At 37.2% G+C, this 17389-nt stretch overlaps 1 protein-coding gene across 1 annotated transcript in view; it reads left to right on the top strand.

Annotated features, from left to right (window-relative positions):
* Positions 1-17389, top strand: part of LOC126347751 (N-terminal kinase-like protein) — a 129002-nt gene that overhangs the window by 51512 nt on the left and 60101 nt on the right. Inside the window, exons 7-9 of the mRNA XM_050002298.1 lie at positions 65-188; positions 6353-6450; positions 6538-6630. Of these exons, the coding sequence (XP_049858255.1) occupies positions 65-188; positions 6353-6450; positions 6538-6630 (315 nt within the window). The remainder of the gene's footprint in view (positions 1-64; positions 189-6352; positions 6451-6537; positions 6631-17389) is intronic.

The following is a 17389-nucleotide window of genomic DNA, read 5'->3' as shown; positions in this document are numbered from 1 at the left end:
AGAGAGAGAGAGAGAGAGAGTAAAATTTAATAATAGAACATATTTATCATGAAATCTCTTTCAGTTGGGCCGTCTCTTAGATGAAGTCGAATATCAGAAGAAAATAGTACCCTGTGTTGTTAAACTCTTCAGTTCCAATGATAGAGCAACAAGAATACGCTTATTGCAACAACTGGAACATTTCATTGGTAAGTAACACACAATTACTGCTCTTATGCCACTCATCCCCCCATTTTCTCCACCACTTTCCTACTACTGTGGTAACCCTTGTCAGAAAAAATGAAAGCATTGTTATTCTCATCTAACTTCCAGCAGTATTTAGTTTGCATTTAGTTGTTATCTTTTCCAGATACCACCTAATATACTGGTTGCTTAGAAAAAAGCAAATACTCAAATACCTCATTTGGAATTGTTATCAAACATGAGCTTGTTTATCAAGTGAAAGGCACACAGTTTCTGGAGCAGTAAAGTTTCATAGGTTCAGAGCTGAATGTAATAACAACCACCCAGATGTTAAGGGTAGATTTAGTTTACAGGTGTGTACAAAGTGTTCAGTGAATGGATCTGTATCATAAGGGCAGTGTGTGTTGAAAATGTGTGTGCACTTATGCATGGAGGGACATTCTGAGAAGCATCATGTAGCACTTAATGCAATGAGCTAGACAGATTTGTGCACTGCAACCAGATGAACACAGTTAAAGTGAAGGTTAAGAGTCATAGGGCAATGGAACATCTCGCTAACCTCAATTTTTGTTACAAATTGTGGAAAAGGATACAGAGATACATTTATTATTGGTGCAAGTGTTTCCAGTGACTACTGTAAGTAGAAAATATGCTTGGCTAGTTTACATGCTTTTAGAATGAAAAAGAATCTGGTGTGTTCATATGGTATGTGTGTTTCCACCCAGTATGCATAACTGACATCATCAAGCAACAGGTACTCTCGCAAAATTGGTGACACTGTTTGAAGTTGATACCAGTGTAATTGAGAGTGAACAGAAGCATGTCTGGAGTCTAAGCAACAATCTGTAGAATATTTGTTGTGTAAATAAAAATTGCCTTCTGTTGCTCCACTGTGTTTTATTTTCCCAGACACATTTCACCTTTTTCACTTTAAGGCATCATCAGAGGATCTATGATGATAACAGTTTGATACACTTTCGTTTTGATATCAAATAATGGAAACTCTAGATTGTGCTTGTATCCCACGTGATGATGTATTCCAGCTCCTCGAGATGCTGGAGATGGCAGTTGTGTGTGCTTTAGGTGTGTTTGCTTGTGTGTGTGTTTGTGTGTGTGTGTGTGTGTGTGTGTGTGTGTGTGTGTGTGTGTGTGTGTGTTTACTGATGAAGGCTGTGACCGATAGCTATGTGTGACTGTCTTTTAATAGTACCTGTCTGCAGATGGTTTTGTTTTAATATGTATTATTTTTAGATTATCAAACAGTTCGCTTCTTGCTTTTTATGTGAGTGATTACTAATGGTTCTTTCTTTTTTTTAGTTGGCATCAGCGTTTCCTTTGATTTGGTCACATGGAGGTCACACTAGCACTCTATTTATGAAACAGAAGCACATTGTTGTGTTCTGAACATTTTTCTTCCCACTTTTCTTTTCTTCTTCTCCTTCTCCTCCTCCATCTCTCTCTCTCTCTCTCTCTCTCTCTCTCTCTCTCTCTCTCTCTCTCTCACCCACTTGCTATGATGTGCTATATCAGTCTTCCATCATTAATATGGACATAACACTAATGAGAACAAACACCAATGCCAACTAAAAACAGGAAGAACCATAAGTAATCACCTATTTACATAAAAAGTGAGAGGTGAACTGTTTTATAATCTATGAATAATACGTATCAAAACAAAACTATAGTATTATAGAACCCACTGATGATGCCTTAAAGTAAAAGAAGGTGAAATCTTTCAGGAAAATAAAATAAAGTGCACCAAGAGAAGCGCTTTTTTATTTACATAACAAATATTTCTGTACTTTCTGTGGAGGATGGATATGCAAACACACACATTAAACTATAGAATGATTTTCTTGATAGTGGATTTAGTAATATTGTGACTGTAATATTACATTCAAATTATTTGCGGCAACCAGCCACTATTTAGGTTTTCAAATTTATTCCTTGACATTTAACCCAATTGATGAGTTTTACATCCATATATAGAAGGCTAATTCTCTCAACCTGGGTTCTGAGTGACCTGACCAACATTCCTAACCATCCCCAACCCCTCTCTCTTTCCATGCCAATGAAGGAACTATATAGTTGTTTTTCTGGTTCTTGTTGTCTTTGATTTTGACTATTTTGATACGGCTCTCCACATTAGTTCTTTACATGCAAGCCTCTTCATCTCTGCGCACGCCCACACACACACACACACACACACACACACACACACACACACACACACACACACACACACACACACACACACAGTCTAATTACTAGCAGTAGTAATCGTTTGTGCTCTGTTAAGATCACTTGTCACCTATGCCACATAAAGTAAACTTTTTTGATATAAAATGCCTAGATATAAACATGTTTCCTTTCTGTGAGAAATAAATACAAGATCAATAAAAGGTTAGAAGAAGGTGATTCTGCAGTCATATTATCTAATGAGTACAATGTTGGTAAGTTGACAGTTAATGAATATAAAAAACAAAAGATGAGCATCAGAAATTTTGTCTCGAAGTTTGAGACTACTGGCAGATCAACAAATTGTAAACTTATGAAGCTTGACATGTACATAGAACTGAAAGATGCTGTTTACAAGCATTTTACATTACATTAAAAGTGAACCTATCTCGGATCCTATTCCATGTGAAAAGGAAATTAAATTTAATGAAAGTCTTGGAGTGTGATCAAATTTAAAGCAACATAGACTGAGACTTTAAGTCAAGACATAGCATTCATGAGGTTCAAATACAAGGAGAAAAACTATCAACTGATTCTTCAGCAGCTTGTTTTTTCAAAGTAAAACTAAGGGACATATTGAGGAAAGAAAATTATGCTCTCAAAAACATTTACAATACTGCCAAAACTGGGCTCAATTGGAAAGCTATGCCAAGGAAAACTCTTGCTTCATGTCTTGAGTTAGTAGCACCTGGTCCTAAAAAAAATAAGGATTGTATTACTGCTTCAGCTTGTGCTAATGCTACTGGTAGCCACTGATTCCCTATACTCATCATTTGTAAAAGTAGGAGGCAACATTTTTTCAAGCACATTAATAGATCTTTGGTGCTTGTTGTTTACACCTCACAAAAGAGCACCTGGTTGGGCAGTAAGATTTTCTTAGAATGACGTAAGGAAGTCGTTGTCACCTCTGTAAAAGCTCATCAGTTAAAGAATGGCAAAAGAGAGAAAACATTACTGTTCCTTGACAATGCATCAACTCGTACATCATTTGACATCTTAAATGAAAAGGACAAGTTCATAAAAGTTGTCTTTTATTCCCTTAAAGTAAACTCCTTATTACAGCCTGTAGATCAAGGCATTATTAAAACTTTCAAATGGTATTTCAGGAAAGAATTGTTGTCTAAGTTATTCTTAAAAAGAGAAGAGGAGGGAGAAGAAAGTCTGTTGGGAAATTGTGGAAATTTTGGTTTGAAAGAAGCATCCTACATGATCACAGCAGTGTGGGTAGTGTAAAGGAACAGAATTTTAAAAACAGCCTGGAATAAAATTTTGAGCATGGCGGAAATTTGTCAAAGTCTGATTGAAAATAATGAATAGTGATGTGTCCGAAATGCTCAGTATGCTAAAAGAACACAATTGCCATGAATGTGATGAAGAATATGTTCAAGACTGGACTGGTGTCAGTGACGCAGACCCAGAGCATCAAATCATGCAAGATAGTGAAGTTATAAACCTTGTCACTGATGAAGCTGATGCAGCCAGCATCTGATCAACTAGTGGTCCAGAAAATGAAGCTGAAAGCATACCATGTGCTTCTGAAGCATTTATATGTTTAGATACTGCCTTGAAATAGTTTGAAGCTCAATATGAAGGTGACTAGTATCAGATATGTCTGTGCTTTTAAGCTAATAGGCTTGTGTAGACAGATCAAAATTAAAGATTCTTTAAGCATTAATTGTACATGTGTGTAATGTACCTGCCAAATTCATTTGTATTACATATTTTTTGTTCACTAGGCCCCGAAGCCTTGGTGAAAGGTATGGTTCAGTAATTCCAATTCAGTTTGATACTGAGTGATGAGATGGGTGCTCCTTTGCAGCTACTTCTTGGGGGGAGGAAGGATTTCAGATGTGTGAGTATATGGCATGGGAGATTTGTCAGTGGACTAAGGTTTGATAGATAAGGCTTGTGTGTGTGTGTGGCGGGGGGAGGGGGAGGTATTTTGCTGCCCAAATGGCAAAACTCTTCTACTACTTTCACTGCGTCATTTCCTCATTAATTCTGTCATCATTGCCTGATGTAATTAAACTGCCCGTCATTACACTTGTTTTACATTTGTTGATATTAATTTTATAATCTCTTTTGTTGTGGGAAGATCAATTTGGGTTCCAGAGAAATGTGGGAAAGCACTAGGTGATATTGACTCAGACTTGTATTGGAGGACAGATTGAGAAAATGCAAACTGAGATTTATACCATTTGTAGATTTAGAGAGAGGGTTTTAGCCACAGAATCACAACATTATTTGTCCACTACCTTCAGAGAGAGAGAGAGAGAGACTAGCAATCGAAGGATGCTCACGAGGGTCTTGCTGTGGCCCAGATCAATAGACTACATTAATTTGTTTCTTAGGTTGCCTTACTCAAAGAACTCTTTTGTGAACAACTTAATTCTGCTAACTAAAGGGAAAAGATCACTTGAAACTGAGAGTGTCTGCAATACAGCAAGCAACAAATCGGAACTTGGACCAATAACAGCAAATTTTGATTCAACGAACAAAATCAAAAGCTAGGCTTATCACAAGAAAAGGACAACGTGCATCATCAAAAATTCACATTTACGCTAAGAACAACAGACTTCAACAGGTGGATCATCTAAAACTTCTGGGTGTCATAATTAATAGTTAGTTTACATTCAACACTCCACAGACAAATGTACAGTTTTAATTAACACACTCTCCATATCAGCTAGACTCAGTTTGGTTCTATGAACTGAGGCACTGTAATCTATTCATAAAGGAAAGATGTTACCTACTTGTTGTACACCTCACCAGTATGGATACAAGGTTCTATCCAAAATTTTCGAGACTGGTGTTGCCATCTGTTGAAAACCCCTTTGGACAAATGGTCACCATCACCCTCGAAGTAGTTCCCATCCGCATGTACACACCGGTCCCCCGGCTTCTGCCACTGGTCAAACGTTTTCTGTAAATCCTGTTCTTTGAGGGTATTTATCACCTCCAGCGATGCTTCTTGAATCCTCTCTAGAGTGTCGAACCAATGGCCTTTCAACTTGAATTTCAGTTGTGGGAAGAGCGTGAACTCGCAAGGTGACAGATCTGGCGAATACGGTGGGTGGGGTACAACTGCCATATTGTTTTTCGCAAAAAAGGTCCTGATGAGCAAGGACGTGTGACAGAGAGCATTGTCGTGATATAGCAGCCAGTTACCTTGACGCCAAAGTTCGGGCCGTCGTCGCCGCATGTTTTCATGACACTGTCGCAAAACATCACAGTAGTACATGGAATTCACTGTTTGGTTGGGTGGGACAAATTGTTTGTGCACAATTCCCCTCGTATCAAAGAAAACAATGATCATGCTCTTCACTTTGCTCTTCACCTGTCTCGCTTTTTAGGGTCTTGGAAAGCCCGGACTCTTCCACTGTGACACATGCGTACAGCTCATGCTCTGTCCCCCAAACACTTGTTGAATCATTGCAAGGGTCTCTGTAGAAGCAAAGATCTACTACTCCTACTTTCCAGATTGCAGCACCAGTCCCGAAAATTTTGGATTCCGCCTCGTAGTAGCACTATAATGACAATAAAACAACATCAAAATTAATAGAACACAATGCTTAATCAGTTTATAGATAATAAAAGCTTACAGGTCATCATGCTATTCTTCCTGGAGGATTTCTCTCATGATTATCTTTCGTACTATTGCTGTTGATATTGGAAATAACATTACATGTTGCTAATAACTAGATGTGTTCCGTTCACTTTGGCTGCCCAAGTTTATTTCAGATTATGTCATATGTGTATACTGATATTTGTTTTTTAAGGAAACATAAAACTGTCTGCCAATCTAAATTCAAATTTAGTTTCATCTTTTGATGTTGTTGACATGATGCTCTTAAAAGTTTAGCATACAAGTATTTACAATGAATTTAAAAATATACAAGGTAAAATATTCATTATCTCCATTGCCTTCTAGGTCATCTGCAATCAAATATTGTAAATGAACAAATCTTCCCACAAGTAGCCAATGGTTTTATGGACACAAACCCAACTATCCGTGAACAGACAGTAAAGGTAATAACGTTTTATTCCAGAGGCTTTGGATAAAAGATTTTCTCCTTAGTTTTGTACCAATTTTAAATACAACCTTTTCTTTTTCAGTCTATTATTCATCTGGCTCCAAAATTAAATTACAATAACTTAAATGTTGAGGTTCTAAGACATTTTGCGAGACTTCAGTCAAAGGATGATCAGGTACTGTGGACATTACATAATAACACACTATAAAGGTTACTAAGCTATATCGCATTTTTATTTTGGTCAATTTTCAGGATTACAAATTTCATCAGTTTACTGAAAGCTAACTGCCAAAGCATTGAAGCAGAATGCCTAAACCTTTCAACTCAAAACAATCTCAAGTTTTCTCCTATAAACCTACAATTACATGTCTCAAAAAGGCTGTGAAAACAGATACTCATCTTTGTAATTTTTCCCCTCCAGTCAGCCAAGTGATGTTAAAGATGTCAGTGTTTTTATGGCAGTTGACTTCCCTAATTTTGAGATATTTGAACATATATTTCCTGTAACTATAGCAACAGGTGATGAGGATGTACTACTAGTCAGTTCACTATGTTCATTGATTGTTCTTATCACATCATTAGTTAACAGCAGTGGGTTCTCAATGATATTCACAGTTCTGCTACTGTATGTTGACCAGTTTGGTCTTTCTGTCCTTAGGTGCTAGTTAATTCTTAAACTGACTCATAAGATTGCCCTCTAAGGCCATAACTTTCCAAAAATGGAACAGACTATTCTGTCAGTACTGAATGAATCAATATCACCATTGCTGCTTCCAAAGAAATTGTTAATCCTGGCAGATTTTTGTTTAATAGGACTTGTGGCCACTAATTACGTTACTGCAATAAATAAAAATCTATTAATGCCTGAGATTATGATGAAATTTATGTACAGTAATTAGTTCCCACAAGTCCTATTAAACAAGAACCTGCTCGAATAAATGATTTCCTCAGAAACGACAATGTCCCAGGTAAGGGACCAAGTGGGGCCTGTGATAGTGTAGAGGGAGTACAGAACATTCTGGTTGTCAGCACTACCTTCCTTGAGACTGTAGTGACTCGAGAATTTTGGTGTAAATTCTAGAGACACTAGGCCTTCCACCATCTCGAACACCCAATATTTTAAAAGTAAGTAAGAAGAAAAATTAGATCATTTCAAAGTATATGTAATGTTACATTTGATGTAGTAAAGTAGAGATTACACACTTTCCTTTAAAGTGTTGAGAAACAGAACAAGCTAATTTCTATAGTCCAATCGCAAATTGCAGGCGTTAACACTCAAGTTGATAACATGGAAAGGAATTTTAAAGAGAAACTAGCAACATCAGACACAAATAATATAAGCAGTCTGGAGGAACAAGTAGAAGAGATGATAGACAGAGAAGTTGCCACGAGAGTATTCTCTGACAACGTGTATCCAGTTTTATCTTCCAAACTTGGTAATACCAAGAGAAATGTAGATGAACTGTGGAAAGAATTCAAATTTATGCAGGACAAAGTAAATGAGTGACTTGTCCCATTGTAGTACTAACTAGTGAAGTAATGACAGATTTAAAATGGTGAGCAAATTCAGGGTTATCTAGACAGCTCCCTCAGTTTAAGCCGGATGGTGAAGTACATCCTACTCATTTTTTTAAAAGGTTCAATCAAGCCTTGCCCAAGACTTGGGAAGATTAAAAAAAGATTGAATTTGTGGTGAGGTACCTTTTAGGAGAAGCTTCGGAGTTGGGCACAGTGAACATAGCGAATTTTTCGTCTTGGGCATTCTTCCAGAAAAAGTTTAAGGAGTAGTATTGTTCAGCAAGCACCCAGGAAAAACTAATATCCAACATGTGGGACATAAAGTATTACAACAGTTCGTGGGGTACGATGCGAAAGTATTTTGACTGGCATTTAACGAGAGCAAAGTACTTAGATGAGCCCAAGGAGGAAGAAGATTTGGTGCGAATTTTAAGACGACGTTTACACATTTACACAAGGAAGGATATATTATGTTGCAGGTGGAAAACCATAGAATAATTATTGTACATCAAAATGCACATCAGAATTTCAGAAGAAGTAGTAATAACAGTAATAGCAATTTTAAGAGACATGAGGCCAATTTAGCTAGAGTACACCAGTGTAACCAGAATAAGGGTTATGAAAATTATCAGAAGCAGCATGCACCTTCGAATTTAGATCCAGTTAATTCACAAGAATTTGTAGCAAGTAGTAATAGAGTACAAAATGGTAACATGATACCCTGATTTGGTAACCACCCAGTGATCACCAATAGTGAGGAAAAGGTAGCGCGATCTGAATTCACGGCAAGGGCCCAGGTCGTAGAAATACATTAGGAGGCTTGGTTTATAATAGGTATGTTAATTTCTTGCATAAAATACCAACCAAAGAACAGTTGTTACAGGAAGAGCTGAGCTTAACTACCATTAATCCACAACCAATAATAATAGGAAAAGTGGAGGATTTTAAAGTTAACATATTTATGGATTCCGGGAGTGAAGTGTCACGTATTTCTGGTGCTTTCTTTAACACATTACGAACGAAATATCACTTACTGATATTAACAGTAAGAGGAGCACATAGTCGGTATTACTGGAGCAAAGAGCAAAGTTGTAAAACATGAGACCCAGGTGAACTGCAACATTGAGAATATTCCATTTTGTCAGACACTTTTAGCAGTAGAAAATATCAATAGGGATGTGTTATTTGGCCTAGACTGACTACCAGAATTTAATGTCATATTGAATTTTGAGGAAAATTTCTTTATTTTGGAAAAGATGACTACACATATTGTGTAAAAGTTTGTGATGGACAGCTATATTGGTAAACAAACAACTGAGAGTCAATGTCTGAGATTAACTGCTACAGCAAGATTGTCACCAGCGATTGCTAATGTCAGTCACGTATCACACTGCGCAGGCATAAAAAACAGAGTAAACAAATCTCCGATATTATCCAATGACAAAAAATGAGATTTATCTAAAATTCTATTGGAATGTGAAATGGTATTTTCTGATTCTCCGGGTAGTATTAGGGACTATGTATGTAAATTTAAAATCAAAGATAGTACTCCATTTTTTATAAACCTTATCCAATACCACTACATCTACATGATTACGCTGCTATTCACAATAAAGTGCCAGGCAGAGGGTTCAATGAACCACCTTCAAGCTATCTCTCTACCGTTCCACTCTCGAACGGCTTGCCAGAAAAACGACCACTTAAATTTTTCCATGCGAGCCCTGATTTCTCTTATTTTATTCTGAAGTTTAAAGGAAGTAGTTGAGGAGGAAATTGACAAAATGGTTGACAATAACATAATAGAACATAACTCTAGTGTCATGAATAACCCCTTGGTAGTAGTAAAAAAAGGCCACAGGAGGTGTGCTGTTAGTAGCAGATGTGCATACTTTGAATAAGCATGTAGAGATGGAACGAGACAGACCCATTAACATGGATGAATTATTGTCCAAATTTGAGAAAGCAAAGTATTTTAGTACGATGGACCAGACTGCTTGATACTGGAAAATTCAGTTACATTCTGAATCAAAGAAATACACAGCATTTCTATTTGATGGGAAATCGTATCATTTTAATGTGTTACCATTCGGGCTAAATATCTCAGTATCCGTATTTATACGTGAACTGGACGAGGTGTTGGGAAGGGAATTGGTAAAGGATTTGATAATATATGTAGATGATATACTAGGAATCTTATCTACCTGGGGAGAGCATTGCCTGACCTTGAGTAAAACTCTGAAAAGGTTTAAAGAAAAAGGTATTACAGTAAAATTGTCTAAATTGCACTTTGTGAGGCAAGAGCTTAAGTTTTTAGGGCATATCGTAGGAGTGCAAGGAATTAGACCAGATCTGGAACATATAAAGGCCATTAAGGAGTGTCCACCCCCCCTCCCCCTAAAAACGTAAGACAATTGAAGGGATTTATTGGAATGGCCGGGTACTATAGACGATATATACAAAGTCAAGAGCTGAACGACCCAAGACTTTTACATTTATTAAGGAAGGCAATACCGTGGGTTTGGGACCAAGAGGCCAATGATGTGTTTGCAAATATAAAAAGAGCACTGGTTGAATCACCCATATTACACCATCCGGTTATGGGTGAGTCAATCAAAATTTCAACAGATGCATCTGGCTATGGTATATCAGCAGAACTTTTCCAAGGAGAGTGGGATCTGGAAAGTACAAATCACAGATCTATAGCTTTTGCTAGCTGGAGTCTTGATGAACATGAATTAAACTATACAGCCACAGAAAAAGAACTATTAGCAATAGAATGGGGTATCCAAAAATTCCCAACACTAGTATGGGGGTCAGAAATACACATTTATACAGATCACCAAGCTCTCTCATTTTTAATGAGTAGTTGGTTATTACATAGCAGATTAATGCAGTGGATGTTGTTCCTACAGGAATATGACATTAAAATACAGCATATAAAAGGTTCTGAAAATACCATGCCTGATGCTTTGTCTAGGTTACCTGTAGGCATGAAAGAGTTAAGAAATACGGAAGAGCTCGGCGTAATTTTAGCGATTAACTTTTTGACAGTAGAATATCCACATAACAGGGTACAAGAAATGGCTCGAAGAATAACCGAAAACATCCATCATGATCACTACTTTACAGAAATATTTGCTATGTGTATTAGAAAGTCTTTACCTCCTAATCAAGCAGAGAAATGGAAGGTTATAGGGAATAATTTGTTTTTGGAGAGACAGTATAACATCACAATGTTGGCGCCTATGCATCCCTAAGTTAATGGAGGATGAGATTGTGTGGTATGTTCATACTGGATACGAACATTTCGGGATAAAGAAATGTGTAGCTCATATGAATAAGTTCTATTATTTTAAGAAGCTAGAACATAAAGTAGCATCTTTAATTAGGACTTGTGAAATCTGTCGGAAGATGAGAGAGAGTAACACTCATATTAAATACAAAATGTATCCAGTCATTCCTAAGACATTACACTATCTTACTGCAGCAGGTTTCTTTGCGCCACTTCCGAAAGGAAAGGGAGGAGTGTGGTACATTTTTGCCCTCATAGAGTGTTGGTCAAAGTATGTTAAGTTGTATCCTATTAAGAAAGCAAATACACCAACCATGAAACACTGTCTGCAACTATACTTTCTCGAGGTAGGCGAACCAAAACAATTTCTCTCCAGTAATGGGCCACAATTTGTCAGAAAAAAAATTAAAGAATTTCCAACAAGGGAGGATATTCGTCAAGTGTTAATATCCAACTATAACCCATCGTCAAATCCATGTGAACAAGTAATGAAAGAGATTGGAAAATTATGCTGCACCTTCTGCCATAAAAAACATACGTTATGGGCAATGAAAATCAATGACTTTGAACTTATTTTAAATGAACTACCACATTTATCAATAGGATTAACACCTTTAGAAGTAATAGGCAAACCTTTTATAGTGGAACTTCTTATTAAATGTTTCATTTGGCCTGAACAACCTACTGACGATTACCAACTTAAACAGGAAATAGTCTCAAAGAATCTAGTTGACAAGGCCCAACAATGAGCGAGTAGACATAATGAGAAGGCTGTCAGACCTCAATACAAGGTCGATGACCTAGTTCTCATATAATAGCATCCTCAATGGTCTGCCCTGAAGGAGACGACACACAAATTTTTCCAAAAGTATGAAGGATCTTACCAAGTACAAGCGGTAATACATCCCAAAGCCTTAATTATAGTAAATCCTATAACAAATCAGAAAAAGGAAAATACAATGTTAAGGACATAAAGTTGTATATCTCCCAGGGACATTAACATTCTGTGTTAACGGGTGGAGTGATGACCATCGGGTCCCTAGTTGTTCTCGGTGTCCTTTTGGAATAAAATTTTCCTGCATTGAATTTCCCCAACTTCTTACACTTTCCCCTACTTCTTACACTATCACTGTACTTCTTGTACTATCCTATCAGCCATCATTAGGAGAAATCGTCTTTGGTTGTTAGAGGATTGTGCCCAATAAGTATTTAAGTCGCCTCCATACTCCAGTCAGTAGTCGCCTCAATTGTAATGTCGACAGCAGTCAAAGTGGAGGAGTGTGCCCTCTAAGTATTTGGAAGAAGTCACCCTCGGTTGTTAGAGGATAATGCCCGATAAGTATTGAAGTCGCCTTCACGCCCCTCTGTAGTCAGCAGTGGTCTCGATTGTAATGCCGACACCAGCTGACGCTCTCCACGTATAATTAGGTCTTATTTTTGCCTAGCCAGCCAGTCTATCCCACCATTCGCATATAGTTAGGTCTTATTTTTGCCTAAACTATTCTTTGCAAGTAATCTCTTATCCAGCCAGTCTATGCAAACCTGGGTGCAGATTAATTAGCTGGAAAGAATATTAGATCAATAGAAAATATGTTTTTGTATGAATCATTACATAATTGTTATAACGTGATACATACTTTAAATGTAATGCAGAGTGTTTTTTACCTTTTATGAGACGTGATGTATAGGGGAGGGTTTATATTAGTTTTTGAAGGGGTGGGTAGTGTAAGTACAAACATGGCTGACACACCACACCACACCACACCACACCACACCACACCACACCACACCACACCTTCCAAATGACCCTCGCAAACAAGTGTAACTGATCTCGCAAACAAGTGTAACTGATTCTTCACCATTTGGCATTTCGTAGTGTTGCTAAGATGTTTCTTCGGGAACCTCAAGGGTGAAGGTGAGTATGTCCGTTCTGAAGGAGACGATTAACACCATACCACCTCCGGCCTCTCATTCAAGTACCGGTGAGGTAGGGATCCTGGGGAAGGAAGGTGGGAAGGGATTCCTGTCTTTGGGGCTATCTTCTCTCTTTCTTTTCTTCAATCTTAGCAACTATTTCTACTTTATCGTTTTATACTTCTCATTTAAGTACCTATCTATATTTCCCTTTTTACATATTTATATACTTATTTCTCAGAAGTCCTTCTCGTTTTCCATCGTTTCCAATAGCCTTCAACTTATTTTATGTAAGTAGACCGAAGAATCAGTCTACACAAACACACACGTACACAAAAAGAATACAATTACGCAAACAATGATCTTGCACATCAAATTGGGAGAACCGTCAAGGGTTGTAGGGAGAAAGGAAGGTGTACATCAGGAAAGGATGCACAAATTGTCATTTACTGTGATGGTTCTACATCACACACATGGTTATATAGGGACACTTTAGGGAAATATGCACACATTGTCGTTCACTATGATTGCTCTACATTGCCTAGGTATGTGAAAGAAACTATCAACAATGATGATTCTATATTGCATATGTACATAAGGATATAATAATTATACATCAGGGATAGATAAGAAGGAAGCGTGAGTAATTAAGGAGAGCATAAGCCAAGGAGGAATTAATGAGCATAAGCCAAGGAGGAACTGATTGTGATAATTATTCAGGAATGACAGTTGAACATTTGTTCTGGCAATTTGTAGGATAATGGGACAAGTGTAGCATAAGTAAATGTATGATGTATTGAATAGTGTATATAAATGTGGTGTCTACTGGAAGGTTATAAGTGGAAAAGTAGTGGAGGACTCTAGGGGATTAAGTGAAGTATTAGGAAGTGAGTGTTAAGTGTGAAAAAGATTTTATTTTCCAGAGGATATTATGGTGTACATTAAGATGTATACTTGGGAAATGAACCATAAGTCCTACTCAAGAAGGAAAAAAGGGGAGTGCACCCAGCGTTTATTGCATATAAAGGGCAGATAAGCAAAAGGACAGTATTGTGACAGAAGTCACACTTTTGAAGGAACTATTCTGGTAAATTTAAATTCTATATTCTACTAGCATTTTTATCTTTATGAGTGTCAGAAAGCACAATGTCATTTGCCCTGAGTTCCTCCAGACTACAAGCTACTGTAGGTATTAAAATCTATTACATACTAAAGAAAAAATAGTACAGAGAATTAGAGTGAAGAAAGAAATTATTAAGTGTCTATGACACCTGGAGTTTGTGACTGGAAACCAAGAATGTTGTCCACATGATTCTTAGATATAAAAGTACTAACTCCAACATCAGGTGAAATGCTCAGATAGTTATCATCAAAACAAAAAAAAGAAGAGCTAGATATTAAGTACACAATTACTAAAAGAAATATAATGTATACTGATTAATATGTAAATTAGTGTTATTTGGGATATTAAAGTACATAATGAATATGTATAAAATATCGCATGTTCGAGCTAAGGGGAGTGATATGTAGTGACTTGAGGATTCCGGTGTAAATTCTAGAGACACTCGGCCTTCCTCCATCTCGAATACTCAATATTTTAAAAGTAAGTAAGAGAGTGGAAACATATCTACTGAGCCAACGGTTTCTATGTACAGGGTGGAAGTTTGTATTGAGAAGACGATAAACGGGGGCAGTCGAATGATGCCAACAGGTGTTTGCTGCAAGAGCCACAGACACTGTGTGAGAGGACACGGAGTAATTAAATGCTATTCTTTGCTGTGTTAGTGAATGTGATTGTTGAGAAAAAAATAAAAACGAACATTTAACTATAAACTTTTAACTTACTTCATATCTTAGCTCTGAATGAAACAAGATGCATGGGATGTCTATAAATTATATGGTTGTTAAAAACAGGCAGTTGTGATTATATTTAATTGTATGTAATGGGTATCGGTGTAGTTGACTTGCAAGACTTTGTATGCTTATATGAAACGTGTGGAAATGAAAATACACCTGAGCTGAACTGAAAGTATGAAGTACCGAGTTATTTCAAGTGAGAGAGATAGTAATTTTTTGGTTCCTCTAACCAGCATTATTTACACGGAGAAGAAGTTATGGAGATAGACACAGCTGCATATCCAGAGAAGAGGATTGGCTAAACATTTCAAGTAAGTCAACTGTAGTAAGAGAAGTGTGGAGTTCGCAATCCAGTTTTGCACCGCTTCTCTTGTCACCGAAACCGTTAGAAGTCCCACAGTTCAATGTGTGCTTTGCAGTAACTGCACTATGTACTCACCGCAAACCACTCATTGAACCGTGACACTGAAGGAGGGTAATGCTGACAACCAGAATGTTCTATATTCTCTCATAAATATCATAACACTATTGCAAAGTTTTCCACTTGGTCCCTTTCTTGGGATATTCCAGTCAAAGCATGGTTGAGAGACTGTGTGAGATGTCTTTATCTCAAACAATGGAAAATCCAGGATGGAATGTTACGATATTAGAGAAGGAAAGTCGCTACTCACCATATAACAGAGATGCTGAGTTGCAATAGGCACAACAAAGAGATTCATACAATTATAGCTACACACGCGCGTACACAAACACAACTTGCACACACGTTTGCAGTTTCAGGCTGGTTTCAGTTGCGTGAGACTGCAGACGTGTGTGCGATTTGGGTTGTGTGTGTGTGTGTGTGTGTGTGTGTGTGTGTGTGTGTGTGTGTGTGTGTGTGTTGACAAAGGCCTTAAATGGCCGAAAGCTGTAATTGTGTGAATCTTTCTGTTGTACCTATTGCGACTCAGTACCTCCACTATATGGTGAGTAGCAACTTTCCTTCTCTAATATTGTTACATGTCTCTATCTCTGTCGCATTAATTTCGTTTCATTCGGTCTCTATGGAATTCCGTCTCGGCAGATACTTGATCTGGTTTTTTGTTGTTTGATTTTGTGTACAATTTGGTTTACAGTTTACATGCAAAGGCATTAAAAATTAAGTAAAATGTATGTTTGTTTTTGCTTTTTATTCACTCAAAATAAAAATCAATACTTTCCTCAGAACAAGTTTTCAGAAAGAGAAATCTCAAGGAAAGTGAAAAACCTCTAAAATAGTATAGAATTTGTGGATTCCTCAAAAGCATAAATTAGATACATTTATGGAAAGAGTGTTCTGTTATGCTTTCTTCTTCACTGATTTACTGGTACGATCGAAAGTCTGGTTCCCTACTAATGCTACAGAGAAATATATAAATGGTAGAGAAATGATTTTGGTAGAAAAGGAGGGTCACATCAAAACAATATTACATCATGTGAGTTACTTTCCTGTAAATTAATAAATTTGCTGTTAATTTTTGTGATATTTAGCTTAGTTGTCCCACTCAATAGTATTGTAATATTTAAGTAATTAGGTTTTTTCCCTGATGAAATTAACTTATTGTTCTTTTTTGTAGAATTCTCACTACAAAATACACATTAGAGACTAAGTAATTTATCCAGTGCAGATGAGGGGATCAAATACAAATAATGATATTTGTTAGTGACATAAATTGGGAGTATGATGTTCATGACAGCGACACTTGGAAGTAAACATCAGTTCTCTAGCTCCCACTGTCTGACATGGGTTTTTATAGAATGGAGGAACAGCCAGAGGTAGGTGCCAGAGCTGATGTTGGATTCACAGGATTATATATATGGTGGAGAAGGCAACAGTGTGCATTCTTAAGCAGTGAATACAAGATTTCCAGCAGAAGTTGATCAGGTCGGAATACACTGAATGCCAACTAAACTGAAGGTACACAAACTGAATGAATAGGAAAGCAGAAAGGGAAGAAGTATGGCTACAAAACATTAAGCAATGTTGATATGAATGAAGGACTCAAGATAGAGAAATATGTTTATATAACAGTTATAGTAATGATGTACAGGGGAGGAGAAAATAAGTGGCCTGAAGAAAAGAGTTCCAGGGTAGGGTACAAAGAATTACAGCAGAGGAAAGGAATTACAGTTTTAACCTGGCGATAGCAGATGTTGTAAGTGACCACTATTCATCTCTTGGCACTTTTGGGCCATGGCCAGCAAGTTACTGAAGACTGATCGAAACTGGAATTGCTGCAGCCTCATCCAAACTGTTCTGCTGCAGTTCTTGAAGTCTGTGAGGGTGGTTGTCATACACCATATACTTAATGACTCCCCACACAAAGTAATCACA

Source organism: Schistocerca gregaria, chromosome 1, assembly GCF_023897955.1.
Source record: "Schistocerca gregaria isolate iqSchGreg1 chromosome 1, iqSchGreg1.2, whole genome shotgun sequence".
NCBI lineage: Eukaryota > Metazoa > Arthropoda > Insecta > Orthoptera > Acrididae > Schistocerca > Schistocerca gregaria.
The sequence above is the reverse complement of the archived record's forward strand: the minus strand, read 5'-3'. Positions and strand labels throughout refer to the sequence as shown.